General features: G+C 36.5%; 1 protein-coding gene across 1 annotated transcript; it reads right to left on the reverse strand.

The window, feature by feature from the left end:
• Positions 1 to 532: 532 nt before the first annotated feature.
• LOC121450205 (amine sulfotransferase-like) lies at positions 533 to 23,153 on the reverse strand. Its single transcript, XM_041655043.1, has 7 exons — positions 23,111 to 23,153; positions 18,472 to 18,623; positions 15,876 to 16,084; positions 11,482 to 11,608; positions 10,126 to 10,220; positions 2,153 to 2,339; positions 533 to 1,033 (listed from the first exon to the last, which is right to left on the reverse strand). The coding sequence occupies exons 2-7, from the start codon at positions 18,611 to 18,613 to the stop codon at positions 915 to 917; spliced, it is 879 nt and encodes a 292-aa protein (XP_041510977.1). The 5' UTR covers positions 18,614 to 18,623; positions 23,111 to 23,153; the 3' UTR covers positions 533 to 914.
• Positions 23,154 to 23,927: the final 774 nt, after the last annotated feature.

Here is a 23,927-nt window from a genome sequence, read left to right on the forward strand (position 1 = left end):
TCCACCAAAAGCAGTGAGGATAGGGCGGTAGAGTTGGCCCTGACCCTCAGTGACTGTACCAGTCTGGAGAGCAGGCCCTGGACCTCCTCAGGGCAGCACAGTAGAGCTGTCCCTTCTCGTGCGGGTGTGTGTGACCAGACCCTGAAGACAGAGAGTGAGAGAGCTAGACCCATGATCTGCCACATGGAGGTGTGGGCAAGGGAAAGCTACCCCCTTGCTCCTTGCTCCTCACCCATCAATACAGATCCCAGCTGTGACTGGATGATGGATTCAGACATAGTCCTTTGTAGCAGCCTGGACTCAGGCGTCACCATGAACCTGTTTGTTAGTGCAGGTCATTTAAAATGGCATGGACCCAATAGCAGCATGGCCTTTGAACCCCCATATGTCTCTAGGTGTGAGCCCAGATTCTGGGCATCCACACTTAAACCAGCATATGTTTAATCTTTGACTTTTTTGTCTTTACTACAAACTAAGATCTATTATATTAATTTTAAAAGCCATATATGTTTTATATGACATCTCTCTTTATTTCACACAGTACATTTGAACAGTCATATTGATTTTGAAAGCAATCAATTAAAGTTAAGTATAAGATTAAATGGATTTTTAGTGTTTAATCGATCCTAAATTAATTAAAGGTAAAGAAAATGTTAACTATAGAAGAATCTCTGAAGACTACAAGCCATGTTTTATGTTTTCTGTTATACCATTTTTGTGAAAGATAACATTGTTAAAAGCTACCTTTGAAATCAATGTTATGGCCAGCAAACTAAGCATAAGCTAATTATTTCATTAAAGAATTGTGCTTTATATTTCATAATTAAATAATAAGAAGAAATTAATTTTAATATTTAAGTATGGCCTCTGGTTAGTACATTTTTATATGATTAATTCACATGGTAATTAAAATTTTACTCATTTGTATCCCAGATAAACTTTAAGGGAATGTTTTTCATGTTCTTGTAGAATATTCTATCAAATCTTTCATTCTGATCCACAGTCAAGTGATGCTTCCAGTCTCCAATGGTTCCTAATGGGAGAAGCACAGGTTAGCACCTATATAAGTAGAAGTATCAGGAAACAGTTCACCCAACTCACTCTACTCTCTACAGTTCACACTGCACATCACTGAGTTCTCCTAAGGGTTAGGTTGGCTATTTCTCCTCTCATCACAGAAGAAACTTCAGAGCAGCAACATAATAAATAGGTATCAGTAGCTACTACCACTGAGTTGTAGCCAATTTTTAAAAACAAAAGATAAACACCTTAAAGGTTAAAAAAATAAAATTTTAAAATTACATTTTACTATGTGCCAATCATTATACTAGGAAAACACTTAGACTTCAAACACAGTGTATTTCAAACACAGTCTTTTGAGGTATATGCTGTTTGGTTTTTTTCATTTTTAAACAGAATAAAATGAGACCCAGAGGTTTTTAGCAAGTCAAGTCAAGGTGACATAAAGCTTCAGAACAGTTAACATTATGATTTTACTGAGTAGGAATTGGAAATGATGATTACACTAGTTAAAATGAAAACATCCATTTGGTTTTCTTAGTTGTCTGAGAGGATGATATTATTGTTTGCATTTGGAACGAATGGCGAGCTATCATGGGTAAGACATTTAGGCTTGCTGATGAATGAGATGTGAGAATTGATGTTAAGTGGCAGAAGAGACAAAATAAAAGAGTTCCTGAAAAATATAAAAACCCAGCAATACTTAATATAAGCTAATACTCACAGCAATGATAAGTTAAAAGGGTATCAAGAGGAAAATGTTCAGTCTTAGCCATATCTCTGGGCATATAATGAGATCATAACAAAACCAAATAAAGCAAGAAATTCCCAAAAAACAATAGCACATGATGAATTAGATCCTAGGACAATACTGCTGACATACTTTAAAACTTGAGTTATGTGCCTTATAAGGAAAGAAAGCAATATTTATTTACTAAGTGAAATTGTCTGATTTTCAGATTTTTTACTAAAACTACTAGTAACCTTGCAGGTTCTTTGTCAGCTGCAATGCTTGATGCTTCCAAATGTCATTATCACCTGGAGAAATACTTTTAAAACACATATTATTTCCCCAAAATACTCCAGGAGAACTCAACATTTTTTTTTCCTACTACAGACCAGTAAATTTCACCTTTGCGGAGAAATGTTCCCTGATCATTTCTTGTCCCAATTTCCTTTCTTATTATATTTTCATAATTTGCTCGGGGGTCAGATTTCATGTTCTGAAATGTAGCTTGTCTCACAACAGCATCCACATCTTCTTCACTCAGTTCTTTCTCCAGAAAACTGCAGATTTTAAGCACTGAGCCACTAAGGTCCTGAAAAAGTCATAGGTTGAGAAGTTACTGACCTTATAATGGAGGTGTGAGTTACAGCCCAGTGTGTAACATGAACAGGTAGGATTTACTTTTGGAATGCAAAGATTGTTCAACACATGAAAACATCATAGAAACAGGGTGAAGAAAAACTGAAATTATTATTTATTGTCATTGATACAGAATAAACCATTAATAAATCACAGCTCTTTTGAGACTTTGTAGCCTAAGCTGGTCTGGAATTCAGTATGTAGTCTATGCTGCTCTCAAAGTTAAGATGATCTTTCTTTCATAACATTCCATAATGGCTGGGATTAGAGGTAGGAGCTACTGCACCCATCTCAATATCGTTGTTAAATAAATACATCAAAAATGAGAAGAACTCAAGTACATCCATGTAAAACAACTGTGAATTCAATATTTTTGGCTAGAAAGACAGTTGGTTGAGAATATGATCATTTTTATCTGATGTCTGCAATCCATCAGATGTTACTACTTCCATTTAACATATTACTGGGAAATAATAGGCAGATAATTTAGTCAAGAAAGAGAAACATAGCATCTAAATTGGAGGGAAAGATGTAAAACGTTCTCTGTAAAATGAACAGCAGTATGATCTCATATGAAACACAAAAATTAGGGAAAGCAAAGAATCTGCTAGAACAGTGAGATTTTACAAAGCTGTGAGATATACATCAAATCAACACACAAATATTAGTTGAACTTATAAATACTAGTGATGACTAACAGTAAAATAAGATTAAAATACATGAACTTTAAAAGGTAGAATTAAAAAACTTAGGAATAAATGTAGAAAAGGTTAGAAACAGGTCCATTGAAACCATTCATTCCAACAAATGTTCTTGGGTAAATCAGATGTCTGTAAGCAAAAGAACATAGCTGAATTCTCACCTTACAATGTATTTCAAACATATGAAAATTGGCCAAACATAAAAGCAAGGGCCTAAACTACAATGCTCTTAGAGAGACTTAAACGGAATGATTTACCACACAGGATTTCACAGTAATATTTTGAATATCCTTGTACAAGTACAGAGACACAATGGGATGATTTACATCATCGGATTTTACAGTGGTGTCTGGGATATGTATCTACAAGTACAGACAGCCAAAAAAAATAAATAATTTGATTTTACTAAACTTAGTAACTCCTATGTAAAAGGGGACAGATTCAATGAAGTGAACAGTTCACCTATAGAATGGGAACAATATGTCATTTATCTGATACAGGATTACCCTCAGAAATCAACAACTACAAAACCAACCTAAGACTTTAAATAAACAATACTCAAAAGAAGAGTAGAAATATCCATTAAACACAGGAGAAAAATGCTCTATCAGGAGTCATTTGGGAAGTGGAAATTGACAAGAAGTGCACACCATTTGCGTCCTATTATGATGACTATTCCTTAACAAATGACAGAAAATCATAAGCGCTAGTGTTGCCGGTAGAAATATAAAGTGGTTCATTTTCGAAGGAAAATGTATAACACTAGATTCATACATCAAAAGCAGAACCATTGTATAATCCAACTACTCTACTTCTGGCTTTCACTTCTGATTCCAAAGAATTGAACCCAAAATCTCTGAAAAATTTGTACATCCATATTCACAGCATCAGTAAGAGCAACAGCTAAAATGTGGAAACAAGTCAAATTTATATCGATTATAAATACAACAGGATGTGCAGACAGAGAGAGGGAATTCTGATATATGATGCAATAAGCGTTGATGACATTGAGGACACCACAGTAAGTTAAATAAGTCAATAAAGATATAACTGAATGTCTCCACTCATGCCGAGTACTAAGCTTGAAGAAATTAATACAGGAAGAACTTCATGTGGTGATTTTCAAGAACAAGAGTAGAAAAAAAAATAAGAAGTTATGGTTTAACGATAATAGGGTTCAGCTTGCCAAAAAGAATTTACATAGTGGAAATGACAAATGATTACATAACAAGTCATGATGGGGAAATGGCACATTTCACATAATGGATTTTAAAATCATAAGAGTGCAATTAGCGTTAATAACCTGAGTAGGAGTATAGTAGATGTTTATAACAGTTTAGATTTACCCAGAGAAGTTGCTACATTCTTCATGATGAAGAAGCACTACCCCCAATTCAAGAATAAAAATAAATTTTGGAGATCAGACCTTTGTCTGTTGCGGAGTTGATGAAGATCTTCTCCGTGTCAGTGGGTTGCCTTTTGGTCTTAGTGACAGTGTCCTTTGCTTTACAGAAACTTCTCAGTTTCGATAGGTCCCATTTATTCAATGTTGCCCTAATGTCTGTGCTGCTGGGGTTATACATAGGAAGCGATCACCTGTGCCCATATGTTGTAGTGTACTTCCCACTTTGTCTTCTATTAGGCTCAGTGTGTTCAGACTGATATTGAGGTCTTTGATCCACTTGGACTTGAGTGTTGTGCATGGTCATAGATATGGCTCTATTTTCGTTCTTCTACAGGTTGACATCCAGTTGTGCCAGCACCATTTGTTGAAGATGTTTTCTTTCTTCCATTGTATACTTTTAGTACCTTTATCGAAAATGAGGTGTTCATATGTTTGTGGGTTAAAATCCGGGTCTTCTATACGATTCCCTTGGTCGACTTCTCTGTTATTATGCCAATACCATGCTGTCAGGTTGTGGAGAAAGGGGAACACACATCCATTGCTGGTGGGAATGTAAACTTGTCCAAAAACTTCGGAAATCAGTGTGGCGGTTTCTCAGGAAATTTGAGATCAAACTACCCCAGGACCCAGCAGTACCACTCTTGGGAATATACCCAAGAGATGCCCTATCATATGACAAAAGCATTTGTTCAACTATGTTCATAGCAGCATTATTTGTAATAGCCAGAACCTGGAAACAACCTAGATGTCCTTCAATGGAAGAATGGATGAAGAAAGTGTGGAATATATACACATTAGAGTACTACTCAGCGGTAAAAAACAATGACTTCTCAAATTTTGCATGCAAATCAATGGAAATAGAAAACACTATCCTGAGTGAGGTGTCCCAGACCCAAAAAGATGAACATGGGATGTACTCACTCATAATTGGTTTCTAGCCATAAATAAAGGACATTGAGTCTATAATTTGATATCCTAAAGAAGCTAAATAAGAAGATGAACCCAAAGGAAAACATATAGTTATCCTCCTGGCTATGGGAAGTAGACAAGATTGACGAGCAAAAATTGGGATCTTGGGAGTGGGTTGGGATAGGGGTAAGGGGATATGGGGAGAGAAATGTGAGAAGGGGAGGATGGGGGGAACTTGGAGAATTGGGATGGTGGGGATAAAGGAAGGATGGATATGGGAGCAGGGAAGCATATATATTAATTAAGGGATCCAGCTTAGGGTGGGCAAGAGACCTGAAACTAGAGGGGCTCCCAGGTGCCCGGGGGTATGTCCCCAGTTAGTGCCTTGGGCAGCTGAGGATAAGGAACCTGAAATGGCCCTATCCTATAACCACACTGATGAATATCTTGCATATCACCATAGAACCTTCATCTGGCGATGGATGGAGATAGAGGCGAAGACCCATATTGGAGCACCGGAATAAGCTCCCAAGGTCCCAATGAGGAGCAGACGGGGGTAGAACATGAGCAAGGAAGTCAGGACCGTGAGGGGTGCACCCACCCACTAGGACAGAGGGACTGATCTATTGGGAGCTCACCAAAGCCAGCTGGACTGGAACTGAAAAAGCTTGGGATAAAACTGGACTCTCTGAACAATGAGGACTGATGAGAAGCCAAAGACAATGGCACTGGGGTTTGATCCTACTTCATGTTCTGGCTTTGTGGGAGACTAGCCAGTTTGGATGCTCACCTTCCTAGACCTAGATGGAGGGGGAGGACCTTGGTATTTCCACCTGACTGCTCTTCTGTCTGGAGAGGGACAAGGAAAGGAGTGGGAGGAGGGGGAGTGGAGTGGGAGGAAGGAGAGGGAAATGGGAGGATGGGAGGAGGCTGAATTTTTTTTTATTTCCAAGAAAAAATAAATAAATAACGAATAAAAATAATAAATAAGAATGACACATAAATTGATTATAAGAAACTTGAAATCCCTTCCATATTTAATGAAAGCTGAGCTTCCAAGGAGTCTATACATTAAATACAAAAAACAGAGAAGGGTTTGCTTCTGCGTGCCAGAAGGTTTAGGACCCTGCTAAGATAACTAGAGTATGTTAGTCTCCATCTTTGTATGTGGGCATTTGTGGAAGGAACTTAGTGTGTTGTGGTAAACAAAATAATAGGATCCTAATGCTAAGTGATTTACACAAATGACTTTGATGCACAATGACTGACCACAAAACCAAGAGCAGAAAGAACATGAAGAACAGAGCAATGTAGCTAAAAGAAAGAGAAACAAGATAATGGAATTTTGGATGTTGCCAATAATGGAGTTATTGGAAATAATTTTAACATAATATTATATTCAAGAAGGTAAAATACAAAAATTTAAATTGCCCCAACACAAAACTACCAATGAGAACAAATTAAAAACAGTCTTTAATTAATTAAATGTAATCTCAGTGAATAATTTTAATAGAAACTTCAACTCAGATGAACTCAGCATAGCCAAACTTGGAGCCAGGGGTAGTATCAAACTTAACTCTCAGAATAGTACAGAATAAAAAGAAAAATATGTTGGCCCCTATATGAAGATTTTGCCTGTCTTAGGTGAGGTTACATACCTTTAATTCCAGGATTCAGGAGGCAGAGACAGGTGGATCTGTGTAAGCTCAAGGCTACACTGGTCTAAAAGCATTCTAGACAAGCTAGGACTACATACTGAGATGCTATCTCCATAAAAGAAACAAATTAACAAAAATATAGGGAGTTTTGTATGTGCTACAGATCATTAGACTCCTGTGACTTTCATGTTCTTTGTGCAGGATAATTTCTCAGCAAAAGAGACATTTCCTAAATCCCCCACTTTTCTCTGTTCATAATTCAAGTCACATTTTATGAAAGAGCAAACTGCTTTTCATATAAATCTAGGAACACCTCTCTGATTTCCCCTATATTCAGTCTGCAGTGACTACTACAGTGAGGCATATAATACAAACACAATTCTTTATGACTTTTTGCTATACCCATATTAGTCCTATAAATAGGAATCTTTTAACACTGCCTGCATTCTATCCATTGCTCTGTTCTTGAGAAAGGAAAACAACAATGTTTCTCTATAGTCATGAAGTTCATAGGGATGCCAATTCTAACCAAACTTATCTGAAATGAACTGCTTTATTGTGTTAGTGTGATTATCAGTGGAGAAGCAAGCATGAATTTTAGACAAAAATTACAAAGTTATTTCACAGCAATGGACAAGGAAGGCAACAAAATCATCTTAACATTGGTGGAAATATAATTACTAGAAAATATTGGTAGTTTTCTCTCTGTTTAAAATATTAATTTCATTTATAATTATGGGTATGATATATGAGAATATTCAGTTGGTAATTCCTCATCTTTTTTTTTTACTGAAATCATCTGTGTTTAATTTCCTACACGTATTTATACCCCAATACAAAAGAGGGAATAAGGCAACAAAAGACGTCTTTACCGTGATACAAAGGATGACTTGAACAGTTAATGCTTTAACACTTTGAGACATCAAGTTGTTAGCATTCTGTTTAGGCAGTGAAGTGAACCTAGACCAAGTATCCTGAAGGCAGCCACTCCCCAGGTAACCTCATATCACAAAAGAAGAAGCAGAAGTACATTTGTATATCCTGCCCATCTGTCAGAATGAAATTAGGCTCACATTTTTGGGCCTCCTCTGACATTGATGCATTAGACAAAGATATCTCAGGGGACCAAATTATACACTACAAGTAAAGTGTGGAAGCCAGAAGGAACGTCTAAACAGCATATTGAGGTAATTCCTCATCTTTAACTGGTCTACGAACATTTACCATTTTCAGTTTTAAACTCATGATGGGGAATGATATTCCAAAGATACTAATTTTGTTCCATTGCTGTAGTTTTTATAACTCTTAAAGTCTCCTCACTACTTTGGGATTACAGAAATAATCATAAGCACGACCCACAGATCTTGTATAGTCCTGACTTCAGTCTCACATACTAGTTTCTTGTCCCCTGCCCCACACCTTTGATGTTCAAGTCCTTTCCTTACTTGGTTCTAAGTACTGTATTGCTTCACATAAAATTCTCTCTTGTATTTTGTTTTTAGCTATTTTCTTTTTGTTAATTCGTATGTATTAATTTGTGAATCCCATGTGACTTTTACCTCCAGAGAAGCCATTACCTTCAATTATACCAGAAGCCTTTATATGAATACTAACATTTTATTTGGCATCTTTAATAACTACATTTTCTAGCCTAAAATCTCTAAAAGTTTAAAAATAATAATATGTACGGGTGTGTGTGTGTGTGTGTGTGTGTGTGTGTGTGTGTGTGTGTGTGTTCATCCGTGTGAGCATGCAATGTGTTTGCTGCAAGACAGGAACTAGTGCCGTGGTGCATTGGTGGAGCTCAGAACACAAATTTATGGAGTTATTTCTGGCCTTCCACCTTTAGAAAGATTGTGATTATTTACTTTGGGTTTTCAGGCACACATTGGAAGTCCCTATACTCACTTTGCCATGTAACCAGTCAAGATACACTTATGGAATTTTTAACTTGAGTATTTGCTTTTTGACTATTTGCCTTCCTTGTTAGACCATGAACTCTATAAAAAGGTAAGTCCTTGTTTACTCTTGTTTGGAGCCTGTCACACAGAAGCATTCACTTATTTTCCATCAATCAATATGTCAATAAGTACCAGAATGTGATGAACGTTAACTCTTTTTTTTACACAGCATATTAAGATACTGTTCAATTGTGATCAATCAAAAATTATTCTATAGATTCACCTTAGAGATGCTCCAAGATTATTTTTTAAAGGAGGGAGAAATCAGTCAAATTATAGTCTATGGCTCTATTTGTCCACATTTTATAGTAGCTACATGCCTCACTGCTGTTTTCTAGCCTTTAGTCGTGAGCTGTAGCCTCCCTGAGTATATAGTCAAAGGAAATGAAGTCACCATTCAAAACCTTACTGTTATCTAGTGTTGTTGCTATACATTTCAACCACAATACATGTGCTCGCCCTAGTGTCCACCAACAGCTGAAAGACCAAAGACTTTATGATATATGTCATATACTATATATAAAAGAAATTATCATTCAGAAGTAAAAATGAAATGAAATTCTGTCATCTGCAGTAAAATTTATGAAGTTCAGGACATCAGCTTAAGTTAATAAGCCAGACAATGAGACAAATTTCGTGTGTTCTCTTATATGTTGAAACTGAACAGTCAACCTTAAAGTAGAATTGTGTTTAGCAACTGAGGAGGGTCTGCAGGGGAAGAAAGGAATGACAGTGCCAGAAACGTGGCAAGGTAAGATCAATGCACACCCTATTAATTGGCAAGAATATAACATCAAATATCACTAATGGATGTAATTACTATGTGATAATAAAGTTTTTTAATTATGAAAGTCATTGGTGGTGTGAAGTTTTGGGGTTGTTTTTGACACAGGTGGTTGCATAAGAAAATATCACAAAAGAATTTACATAGAGAACAGAATACAGAGAATGTCCAGTGGATGAGGCAGAGGCTGGACATTAGGAATCATCTTCAACCAAAATCCCAAAAAAGAATAAAGTACGAAGATAACGGTAAGAATGTATTTCAACCAAGAGAAGAATGGTGTAAAAGAAATCATTTAAAAATACAGCTACCTCATCTTACCTTCTTCATATCTTCATAGCTCAGGAACATAATGTTGAAGTCATGTCTGTGTTCATACCAGCCTCTTATGTGGTCAAACCAATTGCTTCCTACCACTGGGAAGAAAAGTGACAAGTAAGAATGCCAAGCTGTGTGTCCATGTAGTGGACAACAAACGCTGTGCCTCCTTTTCTGGTTTGGAATTTTTAGAATTAAAATGGAGGGCATGTGGTGGACGTCTATATCCCTATTTAAAATGTTTAGTGGTTTGGGGGAACAATTACCTCACATTCATATAAACCTGTCTATATAATTTTACTATAGGAATAGAAAGAAGTAATAGAGATATAAAAGGCCTGAGGCTGCAGGTGGCTTTAAAACATACTGTTTCTTCTTCCTACTTCTCCATAGAGGTCACATATCTCTGTTTTTCCTCTTGTTCACTGTCTGCAGTGGTACAGAATCTGAATATCATCTTACAAGCAAGTGAAATTCTGATTCCACATGTGATGTGCTGTGAAATAATGAAATAATGCTTTTGTACCCTGTAAAGATATTTGTCACTTGTATTGGTTTAATAAAAACTGATTGGCCAGTATCCAAGCAGGAAGTATAGGTGGGGTGACCAGACAAAGAGAATTCTGGGAAGAGGAAAGGCAGAGACAGTCATCTTCCAGATGAAGGAAGATGAAAATGCTGCACCCAGAGAGGGTACCAAGTCATGTAGTTAAACATATATAAGAATTATGGGTTAACTTAAGTTGTAAGAGCTAGTTAATAAGAAGCCTAATCTAATAGGCCAAACAATTTATATATGATTAACATAAGCCTCTGTGTTTCTTTGGGACTGACTGACTGCAGGTCCATGAGGGACAGAAACTTCTATCTACACTGATAAGCCTCTTGCCTTAATTAATACATCTATGTAGTAGGATGAACAATTCCACAGCTGCAGTATAAAGCCATACACAGTCTCAAGCAAAATGTACAACAACCCTCAGCATTTCCTCTGCCAGAATGGATTATTCTACCTTTGTCACTAGTTGGAAAGAATTGATAGAATATCTGTAAACCAAAATACTTCCTACATGACATGCAATTGTAATCCTGACAATCCTCAAATGGTGCATAAAGATCGAAAACAAAGGTGATAGTGAATCAAGTTGGCATGCAATTGTCACTAGAGATAAGTTCTTTGTGTTTTGTTTTTTGTTTGTCTGTTATTGTTTTTCTTGTTCCAGTATTCTTTTCTTGTTCCTTTCAAAAAGAAATGTCTTGTACCATTTCTTTATACTTTATTCTATATGTCTGAGAATTTGGCTTACTTGCACTCTTTGTGTAATTCATTTGAGTATGGGTCAATGAATTAATACTTACCTCTTCCATCTAGGAATGTTTGCATAAATGTTTCCACAGAATGTGAAGCTTCAAGTAAAACAATCAAATTTGAAAAATGAAAGTAGGAGGTCAAAACATCTTTAGGATTTCTGTATATATAAAGAATCTGTAGGAAGAATTATGTAATTATTTCTTTAATCAAATTTTGGATATGGTTATAAGTTTTTAAATAAAATTTTATATATTCAGTTGTAACAATAAGCATAATTATTTTTTCTAATCTTTGAGCTGTACAAAGTCTAATGGTTTTTATTTATATTTTGGTATTACAACGAGTACTATAGGAAATAACCTTTCTTATGGTATTTCATGTTTAAGAATGTAGTTTAAAAAGAGGTCAAGACCGTGATGGGTACACCCACTGAAACACTCTACCTGAGCTAATGGGAGCTCACCAACTCCAGCTGAACATGGAAGTACCAAACAAGGTCAAAACTAGACACTCTGAATGTGGGTGAGAGTTGCATGGCTGGGGCAGACTGAGGGACCACTGGCAGTGGCATCAGGATTTATCCTTACTGCTTGTACTGACTTTGGGGAAAACTATTGTCTTTGGATAGGTACATTGCTTAGCCTAGATATAGTAGGGAGGGCCTTGGATCTTCCCCAAAGCAATATGCCTTACCATATCTAATGAGTGGGTGGGGGGATTAGAGTGTAGGGGGCTATATGGAGGGAAAGGGATGAGGGGAGGAAGGAAGAAGAACATGGATTGATATGTATAATGAAAAAAGATAGCTTTTTTTCTTTTAAAAAAAACAATAAAAATTAAATTGAAAAAGAATGTAGCTCAATTCTCAAAAAGCATATTGTTTGTAATGTTCATAAATGCTGAACATTAATTTGCCTTATGTGATCAAAATATATTATATAAAAATTTTAATTAAAAATTTAAAAGTAAAATTCATTACCCATCAGGGTCAATTGATGGGTATTATGTAATAGCAAATGAGATAAATCTGAAAACAAAAAAATAATAATCATATTAATATAACTAATAATCTATAATCATCAAATAAAGATGACTTTTTCCTTCATATATTTCAGAAAAAATAATGTAAAGATGAGTTAAGCGCATAAGTAGGATAAAAACTCACACATAGAAACAATAATCTGTGGGTATCTGTCCACAACATTAGCACCTGGGTATCTAGGACAAGAGGAGGAGCTCATGCCAGCTTTGACTACATGAAATACTCTCATAAAAGAAATAAAGTAAGGGAGTGAGGAAAAGAGTGAGAAAAAAAAACCAAAACCCAGAGAATGTATCTCTAGGCTTAAAGCAATGAAAAAATTCTCAAATGTGAATTTATTTAAAAGAAAAATAAGACAGGTCCCATGGACCCCACCTGCACCAGGAAAAAACAGGTGTGTATCTGATATCTTGGCTGGAAAATCCTGCTCTCTAGGACCTAAACCCTGCACTTCCGCCAACCACAGAACCCCCAGAAATCAGGCAGCAGTTCTCTCTCCCACCAACCATCCCCTGCTGCAGGACCCACTGGCTGACCTAAACATGAAGGCACAGAAACTCCTGGAGCCACAGGCTTAAACTGAACCCAGAGGAAGAGGCCAGAATTGCATCTGGAGGAAGAGCAAACCACCAGAGCTAGGGAACCCACTTGTACCAATTGGAGGAAAAAAATAGGTAGACAGCAGTGTAAGAATACACACAACAACATAAAGAGCAACATGGCATCACCAGAAATGAGTGGTTCTACAACAACCAGGTCTGAATATCCCAACACACAGATGAAGAAGAAGAAGAAAATGACCTTAAATATAACTTTATGAAAATGATGAAGGCCCTTAAAGAGGAAATGAAAAGTTCCCTTTAAAAATGGAGGAAAAAGAAAAAAAACAGTGGAAGAAATCAATAAATCCTTTAAAGATAATCAAGAATACCATAAAAAAAAAACAATCAAACAAGTGAAGGAAACAGTTCGAATAGAAGCAATAAATAAAATATAAATTGAGGTCCCCATGAAGCATGGGGACCTTGGAGGAGGGTTAAAGAGGGGAGAGAAGAGGCAGGGAGAGGAGCAGAGAAAAATGTAGAGCTCAATACAAATAAAAAAAACACACAAACTGAGGAAATTCTGGTTGTGGAAAACCAGGGTAAATGAACAGGAACTGTTAATGCAAGCATAACAAATAGAATGAAAGATATGGAAGATAAAATCTCAGGTGTTGATGATACAATAGAAAAAATTGATTCATCAGTCAAAGAAAATGTTAAATCCAACAAATTCTTAGCGTGAAACATCCAAGAAATCTGGGATACGATAAAACAACCAAACCTAAAAATAATAGGAATAGAAGAAGGAGAATACCAGCTCAAAGACAGAAAATATTCAACAAAATCATAGAAAACTTTCCCAACCTAAAGAAGGAGATGCCAATGAAGATACAAAAGTATACAGAGCCGGGCGGTGGTGGCGCACGCCTTTAATCCCAGCACTCGGGAGGCAGAGGCAGGCGGATCTCTGTGAGTTCGAGACCAGCCTGGTCTACAAGAGCTAGTTCCAGGACAGGCTCCAAAACCACAGAGAAACCCTGTCTCGAAAAACAAAAACAAAAACAAAAACAAAAAAAAAAGTAAAAAAAAGTATACAGAACACCAAATATATTAGACCCCAAAAAAATGTATTCTTGAAATATATTAATTAAAACACTAAACATACAGAATTTAAAAAAAGTATACCAAGACTTTCAAGGAAAAAAGGCCAAGTAACATAAAAAGATAGACCCTAAAGAATTACACCAAACTTCTCAATATTAATTCTGAAAGCAAGGAGGTCCTCAGCAGATGTTATGCAGACAGTAAGAGATCATGGATGCCAGCCCAGACTACTATACCCAGCAAACCTCTCAATCATCATAGATAGAGAAAACAAGATATTCCATGACAAAACCAGATTTAAACACTACTTAGCCACAAAGCCAGCCCTACAGAAAGTACTAGAAGAAAAACTCCAATCAAAAACGAAAAACACAGCTAACAGGTAACCTCATACCAGCATTCCCCAAAGGGAAGTACACAAACACGACCACTATTACCAAAACCAAATAGGACAGCAATTAACAATCACTAGTCATTAGTATCTCTTAATATAAATTGTCTCAATTCACTTATGAAAAGAGACAGGCTATCAGAATGAATACAAAAACAGGACTCATCAAACTGCTTTATAAAACAAACACACCTCAAACTCAAAGACAGTGATTACCTCAGAGTAAGGGTTAGGAAGGAATATTTCAAGCAAATGGACCAAAGAAACAAGTGGGTGTAACTATCCTCATATCTAAGAAAATAGATTTTAAACTAAAATTATTCAAAAGTGATGTAGAAGGACACTTAGCTCATGTCAGGCTAGTGGGAGCTCAGGGTTTAAGGACTGACAAGTGGGGAACCTGCATGGGACTGAACTAGACCCTCTACATGTAGGTGACAGTTATGTGGCTTGACCAGTTGGAGGGAGCCCTGGCTGTCGCATCAGGACCTATGCTGGTTGCCTGAACTTGCTTTTTGGAGTCCATTCCCTATAATGGGTTACCTTACTCAGCCTTGATATCAGGAGAGAGGCTTGCTCCTGCCTCTAGTTAGTATTCCAGACATGTTGATTTCTGAAGAAAGGCCTTACTCCCTCTGAGAAGTGGATGGGGAATGAGAATGGGATAGGTGGAGGACAAGGAAAGAGAATAGAGGGGGAACTGAGGTTGGTATATAAGGATGAAAAGTAATTTTAAAATAAAAATATGAAAAAATAACAAAAGATCAATGTTTGATAACACTAAAATGTTAAGAATGTTGCTGATGAAAACATACATGAGAAAAGCAATGAGGATGAGCTAAAATAGATTCATTTCTAGAAGGGATCGAAAGAAAACTGAACAGAAGAATGTAATAAAATATTAGGCTATTGATAGACTCTTTTCACACAATCAAAACTAACGATGGCCACTAAACATCCAACAATGACACTCCCATTATGAGGATGAGGATGCAAATTAACATACATTTGAGACACCTTTTCCTAGATGCCATGTTGATAAACATCTAAAATTCTGATGTGTCAAGTTACTAGGGAAACATTAATAAGTCATCTTTTACACATTTCTGCAAAAAATGACAAAGACACTTTCTTTAGAATTACTGTACCACCTTTGTAAGTGGAGTACTCTGGTCACTGTGGCTCTGCAGTTCAATTCCTGGGTGTGGGTTCTAGGGAAGTAGGTGGAAGAGTACCAGGAGACACACTCAAGAATGTTCATAGCAGCTGCATTACAGAGGCAAAACATTGGAATAGACTAAATAGTACTTAGAGAAGACATTTCATGGGTAGAGTAAGTCACTAAGCTCTCTGACATACTTTGACTTTTTTGTTCTTGAAAACTTTTGGTACCAAATAATACGGGAGGTGGGAACAAAAGATACGAGGTGATGGCATTTTGGCATAGTCCACATTACGAATATTGTACTCAAAGAATGGTGCTCTGTCTACTGTTTGGATGTTTTCAGTGTTGTTCCTGTGTCCCTCAAAATAAATCAGGCTGAGGATATGCTGTGTCCAGATAGTACCTGTCAAAAGAGTTAACAATCATATTTTCAATGCTGAAGTAGGTTTTAATAATAAATACCAACAGTAATGACATACGTTTTATGAATTATTTGGAACTCTCTTTTCCTTTAACACCCCAGGGATGCTTGCACATGCCAGCTTTTCATTCCCCATTGTCTGTATTGAACACTCAAGTCAGTAAGACTGAACTCTACAACTCTCTGTTTCCTTCTCACTTACAAAGATACGGTAATTTGTAACGATAATCCAGATGATTCTTGTAGTGGCTCTGAGTTTGATATTTCATGTGGAGTCCTTTCAGTAATATTTAACTGCTATTGACATATAACATTTGCAGATATTAACAGGTAAAATGCAGTATTACTGCATGTGGATACATACAGTGTGGTCAGATCACACCAGGGATAGTGGCATTTCCATCTTGGTGACAGTTTTTTCTGTTTGGAGCCTTCTACCTTATTTCTTAATTTTCATAAGATACATAGAAGGTTATAGAATGCCACCTTATTGCTGTTCATGGGCAATTCTGACTCATTTCTGAAATTACTTACGTATCTTTTAGAACTATGAAAAAAGTAATAGAATTAAATATTTCTAGTTTCTATTTCCTATCTTGCTTTGCACTCTCAAAAACTTCTTTGCCATATGCCTATTAATTGATCATAGCACACATGTAGAAAGAGGAAACCAAAGATTTCAGTGTTATTGGCATTTGGTCTCTGGGCTATTAGAGCAAGTCATACAGTGGAAGTATTTGGTAAATACCTGCAAAATTTCAGTTCTATTCCCTTTAAGAATGGACACCATGTGATCAAATGCTGTTGTGCTTAGGTTTAGCCTTAATTATTAATGGCTATTCCAAATAATTCATTGGTGGCAGTATAGATTTGATTAACCCTTAATTATTAATGACTATTCCAGACAATTCACTGGTAGTGGTATATATTGGTATATATTGGTATATATATTGGTATATATTGGAGGAGTGATGGTGCACCATATGAAGCAGAACCTGAAATCTTGAAAGAACTGATCATGTCAAGACATCCCAGACTCCAGGGCTTCCGACAATGAATGTGTAGATATCCTGTGTGGCACATTATAATCACGCATCGCCCATTTCATTCTTTCTGAGGGTCTCCAGAAGCACCCAGCATCTCATCAGCATCTGAGTTATTTAGTTATTATCTACAGTGAACCAGGGACTGCCTCACGGGGTCCTCCAAGTTTTGTAGCACATTAAACATCACAAAGATAGAAAGCAAAGTAGAATTTGATATGAACAAAAATATTTTTGCAAAGCATCTTTATTTACTGAAATGGTCAAATATGGGCTTAAAATCTTGGTGTTGTTGTACAAGGGCAGTGAGGGTGGTGGGGATGTGAAATCTTAACACCTATAGCTTTACTATTTAGTTTGTGTTAACCACTGCAAAAACTTACACCAACACTTGTTAGTTTCCCTTCTGTTGAGGTAGAAGTACCTTTACAAAAGGAACTTCAGTTCATCTTCATGTCCAACAGAAAACAGGAGTCAAACGGGAGTGTTTTTGATTGCTTGTCCTGATGAGCTTCACAAACCAGGAAGCCTCACTGTTGCAAGATTTTTTTTCTATTTTTGAGAATTTTAAGTACATTACAATTGTCTTGGAAATCTTGTCAGCTAAATTGCATGCATTGGAAATTTAATCATTGTCTGAGATAAAGTCTCTACATAATAAAGCATGTATCATTTGCAGAAAAGGTTTTTGATGATATCAGACCTGTTCAACAGGCTAAGGCATCTTGTCATCATTTACCAACAAGTTGCTGTTAGCTTCTTGTTTGATTACCACCCCTCAGCATTTTTCACAATAAATTACAGTATATTCATGGCAAATGTTCTTACCCTTAGAGACTTGAGTTTTATATATATTTTTACCATACATTATTCTAAACTATAGGTGATTACAGATACTGTTGTCTGATGGAATTTAGGATATCATTGGATTTGTATGAGGGGTTATCTAGATTAAGTTCATCAAGTTGGACTAAAGATGTTAGTTGACAAGGAAACTTTACCTGCCATTGGGACTTCTTCTTCAACATGATGATGTATTCTGGTGCAGCAGTGAGAAAAGAAACTAATATTTTTGAAATGACAGTGTGTGGAAAGAAGACTATTTATGTACTTATTATCAAACCAAGATACCGGCAGTAATGGTGCACATCTTTAATCCCAGAACTTGGGAGACAGAGGCAGGCAGATCTATGTGAGTTCAAGGCCAAACTTGTCTACAAGAGCTAGTTCCAGGACACCTCCAAAGCTACAAAAAACACTGTCTAAAAAAACAAACAAACAAGAAAAACAAAGACAAATGCCATATAGTCTACTTATTCCACTCACCAGATTTTGGATATGTGACTATGAAGACATCATCATCTCTAATTTCCTGATCATCCATGTTTTCAACTGTGTTCATGTCAACTAAAGAGCTTTCAAAGTTATAGCCTTTGAAGTTAAGTAAATATTCACCTTTATTGTTCATAGCGATTTACCTAGAAATAAAAATGATAAAATTTTTTTCACTATCGTAGTATTTTCCAATAGTGAGCAATGCTTCTTGAGTGGTCTACAAGTGCCAAGCACCACTGAAATGTCCCTCACATATTAATATTTATTATAATAAGCAACTACATATGCTAGATTATTTAAATTTATAACAATCTTACATTACTACATTATTATTGCCACAATATAAAATATTAAAAAACAACATAGCAGAAAGTTAGAAAGGTTTTTCTATAATTCTAGATGGGAAAGGTGATCTTAATTCTAAACATACAAATGGGGAAACTAGAGTACAGAGAATACAACCAACTTATTCAAGGTTTTCCAGTTGGTCAACTTAGAAAGATGACAGCAAAAAAATTGGGACAGAGTATATGTCTGTAACTGAAGAATTTTTTTGTATATTAAATTTTTATCCCTTATACTTTTGTTACGAAAACAATAATTTCCTTATAGACTATACTTCAAGTGTCCTCTTCCTAGGGAATGGATGACCTGCTGTCTCTGTGTAGCATCTCTCAGACTTGGCATTTGAGAGACCATTTCTAATAAATATTTTTTGTCTGACTAAGACCCATGATCCTTAGAAACATCATTTTTGTATAGTCACAAATATTGTATAAAATATTTATAATATTATACTTTTCAACAGAAGAATTTAAAATAAAAATATAGTAATTTTTTTTTAATTATGATACAAAGTACCAGATTTCTACATTACATTTTTGTCCATATTTTTTGGGAGTGATCTTTCCACACTCCTCTATATCTTCTCACTCCCTGTCCTTGCAGATGTCCAACCTCATTTTTTTCTTAATTGTCATAAAGGTTTTTTACCCCGATGTCTTCCTTTCTTCAAATTTTTCCCTCTTACTGTCTCTTTATTATTTACATGACTTATATTTATATTATATTCATATAGCTATACATGTATAAAAGCTGGAAACTAGGATCTGTGTATGAGAGAAAATGTGTGATGATTTGTCTTAGTGAGTCTGAGTTACCTCACTTAATATAATGCTTTTCAGTTTCAGCCATTTTTCTTCAAATTCTATAATTTCATTTTCTTTACAGTTAAATAAAATTCCATTGTATGGACGTACCACACCTTCATTATCCATTCATCAGTAAGTAAATGTTAAAGCAGTGTCCATTTCTTTATTATTATAAATAGAGTCTCAATAATAATATCCATAAAACCCCATTAAGAGAATCATTTTCCTTTTGGTCAAGAGAATGAAATCTCTGAATATTACAGTTGGGCAGTGCAATGACCTAGATATGGGACTCCCTAGAAAGGCAGGCTTAATTGAAAGCTTGCTAAAGAGCTAAGAGGAATAGTTAGCCTTTTATTGAGAAAATATACTTTTCCTTCCCAGAATTCCAGCTTTCTAGTCTAGTCCCTATAAGCTAACATGAGTTTCTGTTGGGTCTGCTCAACTTTTTTTTTTAATTCCTTTTTTGTCTTTTACTTTCAGATGCTAATCAAAAGTAAATATGCTTTCCCCAGTACTGTGGGCCTTTTCATTTATGTCTCAATCTCCGACCCTGCCATGTGACTGTTTGTACACCAAGTGGCTGACCTCTGTGTTGTCTCAACACATAAGGAATGCCCCCTTCCTCTTCTCTGCCTCCTTCCTCCAAGCAGCTTCTGAGGTTTATAGCTTGCCTGCTGTGGAGTTTTTCTTTAAAACTCTTTTAATAAAATTATCCTTTGGTCTATGCTTAAATTCTTTTATTACTGAGACAAAGACTCCCAATAGGGAACTATTTTCTCAGTAACAACATGAGCGATTTTGTAGACTCCCCTGGTATTATTCTGGTAATACATGAAAATGTTATATATAGAGTGAATTTATATCTCTGTGATAGTATGTTGACTCTCTTGGGTCTGTGTGCAAGAGGAGTAGAACTGGCTCAGATTTTAGTTCTATTATTAGAATTTTTGAAAACACTCCATCATGATTTCCATAGTAACTTCACCAGCTTACACTCCCACTAACAGTGAATAACGGTTCCTCTCTCCTTGCATCCTAACCAGGGTGTGTAGTAAAAATGTACAGTAAAAAGGAAGCAAGTGAGACATGATGAGCAGCACATGAATGGACTGATGAGCTCTCCACAGACTAACCCAGGGGCAACTGGAGAGCATCCACCTGTGGTGTAGGTCGTGGTAGAAAAATACTAGTTTCAGTAGCAAAGGGAAAAACAAAACAAAAAAATCAAAACAGAAAGAGACTCCAGAGTCTGTTCCATAGGCTCAGCTTCAAAGAAGGATTCCCTCCTTCCAGTGTGAGAGTCAATGTTGGGGGCTGGAACCTCAGCTCAAAATAGAGAATGTTTCAGAATATTTGTTCTGTGCTTTTGATACCAGTGCATCTTAAGGAAAGGTGGGGAGGAACTGAGGCAGGCTCTCTCTCTCTCTCTCTCTCTCTCTCTCTCTCTCTCTCTCTGACACACACACACACACACACACACACACACACACACACACAAAGAGAGAGATGGGGCAGTGCTAGGAACTGCTAACTGAGCACTGACTAAAAGCCATTTTTAGCAAGAATCTTGTTGAGTTAAAAGTTAGGCCATTCCAGAGGCACAGATTGCTCCCTGCATGGCTTATCATTCAGAGGTAGTTTGGGTTTTTTTGGTTTTTTTTTTTTGACCTGCAGAATATTTCTATTTATACGAGGAAAACTTCAAGCCAGAATATAGCAATGTTCTGTATATGAATATCTGTGTTGAGCCATTGCTTTTGATGGACTAGAGACAGGCCCGGAAACTGTGCCCATGTGAGAGACCTGTAGAGAACAGAGAGGGTCATAGGGGACAGTTTATGTTTAGACAATACATCCCAGATACTGATAAAGTATGGGCCAGGGCAAGATAGACAGTGCTGAATCTTAACAAGTGAGCACAAAAATCGACGACACCAGGATAACACCGTAAACAGTGATATAAACTGTTATACAACCATTTACTGCAAAAGTGACACTTTTTCCTGAGATTTCATCTTCTCCTATCTTTGACCATCACCCGTGTGTGTCTGTAGGCCTGTGTGTATACCTACAAACAGCCTGAGTGCTGGTGAATGAAGCATGTCACATGTACCCATGTCTCCTACATTCTCTTCCACCTCCTGGCCTCCCATGACTGGTCTCCTTTCCTGGCACGGAGACTTGAACCTTACAGAATTAGGTACAGACCTCATCTCCTAATACCCAATTTAGTAGATAAGTTTTGTTCTCTCTCTCTCTCTCTCTCTCTCCCTCTCTCTCTCTCTCTCCCTCCCTTCCTCCCTCCCTCTCTCTTTCTCTCCCTTTCTATCTCTTTCTCTCTCAAACATGAATTACTAGTGTTATCTGTTTCTCCCACGTTCATTTCTCCTTTACTCAGCACTGTTCCTTTATTTACCCTTATTATTTAAGTTGAGAGAGTAACTTGTTTTTAACTAGCTATTAATTACTACTTTTTATCTGAACTAAATTTCAAGAAAGTGATAACTAAAATAAAATAAGACTAGTTATGCTAATTCAATAAATTTACTTTCATTGAGCGGGGGAAGAACTTAAAGACAGATTACATCTTTGCACAATTCAGTGCAGGCAAGTATCTGTATAGTGTCTGTCAGATAAAACTCTACTTAATGCTTAAATAGGTAAGAGACATCATAGGTTCTAATAACATTAGAATGGCCTATTTCAGTTATTTATGCTCAAAGAATTTTGGTGTGCATTAAGAAAATAAATGTGTTAGAAATATAAATTGCATGCCAGAAAACAGCATTTAATCTCTTTTAAACCATCTAAGTCACTTGACCAATACAAGTCAGGGTTTAGATTTCTGCAGAGAAAAAATAGAAAATCTTTTACCTTAGAGTCATCTGTGTGAAGCGTTCAGAAGTTCTTAATTGAGTATGATTGAAAGATGCAGTCTGGGTCTTAAGCCTCTAGTGATTATATTTTTTGAGGCAAGTCCAGATAGCCTGACTAATGAGTAATGGGAGCAGAATACCTGGGGTCTGTTCACTAAAAGTGGTTGCAAGATGGTAGGTGAAGGAATATGTTGACATTGGCCCCATAAAATTTCCACCAAATGACCTACCTATTCCCTACATTATCATTGTGATTTCCAAAATGTCTGGTCAATAAGCAGTGTGTTAGGTGGCCTCTAAAAACTGAAAGAAAGAAGCTGCCATTCTTTGTTACCTATCATGTTTGGTCACTCAAGTAGTCTGTCTTTTACAGTATTAAGAGAGACTTTTAAGAACCATGTCTCTCAGAAGTAAGGGAGATAGGTATGCAGAGAAAGATATAGAACCTTGATATTAGTGTTGTAAGGTGATCTGCATTTTCTTATTATCATTTAAGTCCAAAGAAAGGAGAAAGGCAGAAAATTCAAGAGAAAAGAATAAATAAGGAAAGCAGGAGAGAAAATGAGGAGTGAAGGATGCCAAACACTTATCATTACTCACGGATGCAGAACAGCTGAGGAAACAAAACCAAGTCAGCTCAAAGTGATAAAAATGGCAGGATTGAAGGGTTGCTGAGGTACAAATAGCCTTGAAAGAGTTTGTTTTGGCAGGTGCGTAGTGAACTAGGGAAGGCACGAGTACTTCAGCCTTTATAAGTTGGGTAAAAGTTGACTTTTGTAAAAACCTATCATGTTACTCCAGGAACCACAAACAATGACCTGAAAACAAAGTTCATATTTACTCAGTTACTGAAATCCCCAAGCAAATGTAAGAAGGATTTGAAAGCAACAGCTACAATGAACTTGATGACCTCCTTGAACAAAAGGTGATCCTGTTTCAGCCTGTCTGGAGTTCTGGGCCTGGTTCCATTCCTCTAGGTTTTAATCTCAGTCTCCCATGCCCCTGTCCTGTTGTTCATAAGCTCATCTCTTCCATTAGAAGCAGTTTGTAGTAACAGAGGACTCAGTGGTTTTATAACCTTGCTGAGTAAATAAATTCTCAAAGTGCCATCTCTTAGCAATGCTTTTCCAATCATGTATGTTTTCTTATGTGTACATATGACCTGCATTTTATTTCCTACAGTAGTAGGCATTTGCCCCAGTTTTGTCCTTCCATCTTCTCTCATTTCTTAATCCATTCTTCCATCATCTGTTTTCCACATAAGCTGCAATTAGGTAATTTAATGATGATTCTTAGGTTCCCACAAAACACAGAATTTGACCCCAGAAGAGATTCTTAATCTGTTTAATGTAAAACTTTCCGTGATAAGGGAACAGGACATAATCTGAGAGAGGGCAATTTAATCTTTTAAACCTCA

Source organism: Microtus oregoni, unplaced genomic scaffold (genome assembly GCF_018167655.1).
Source record: "Microtus oregoni isolate MIOR12 unplaced genomic scaffold, Mior012 000006F_ref0000085, whole genome shotgun sequence".
Lineage (NCBI taxonomy): Eukaryota > Metazoa > Chordata > Mammalia > Rodentia > Cricetidae > Microtus > Microtus oregoni.

Excerpts from the sequence above, each read along its gene's own strand:
- LOC121450205 (XM_041655043.1), bottom strand. The coding sequence starts at position 18,613 with ATGAACAATAAAGGTGAATATTTACTTAACTTCAAAGGCTATAACTTT. Across the intron at positions 16,085-18,471 it reads AGTCACATATCCAAAATCTG|GTACTATCTGGACACAGCAT; the intron begins GTGAGTGGAATA and ends CTCTTTTGACAG. Across the intron at positions 11,609-15,875 it reads TCAAGAACAAAAAAGTCAAA|ATTCTTTATATATACAGAAA; the intron begins GTATGTCAGAGA and ends TTCTTCCTACAG.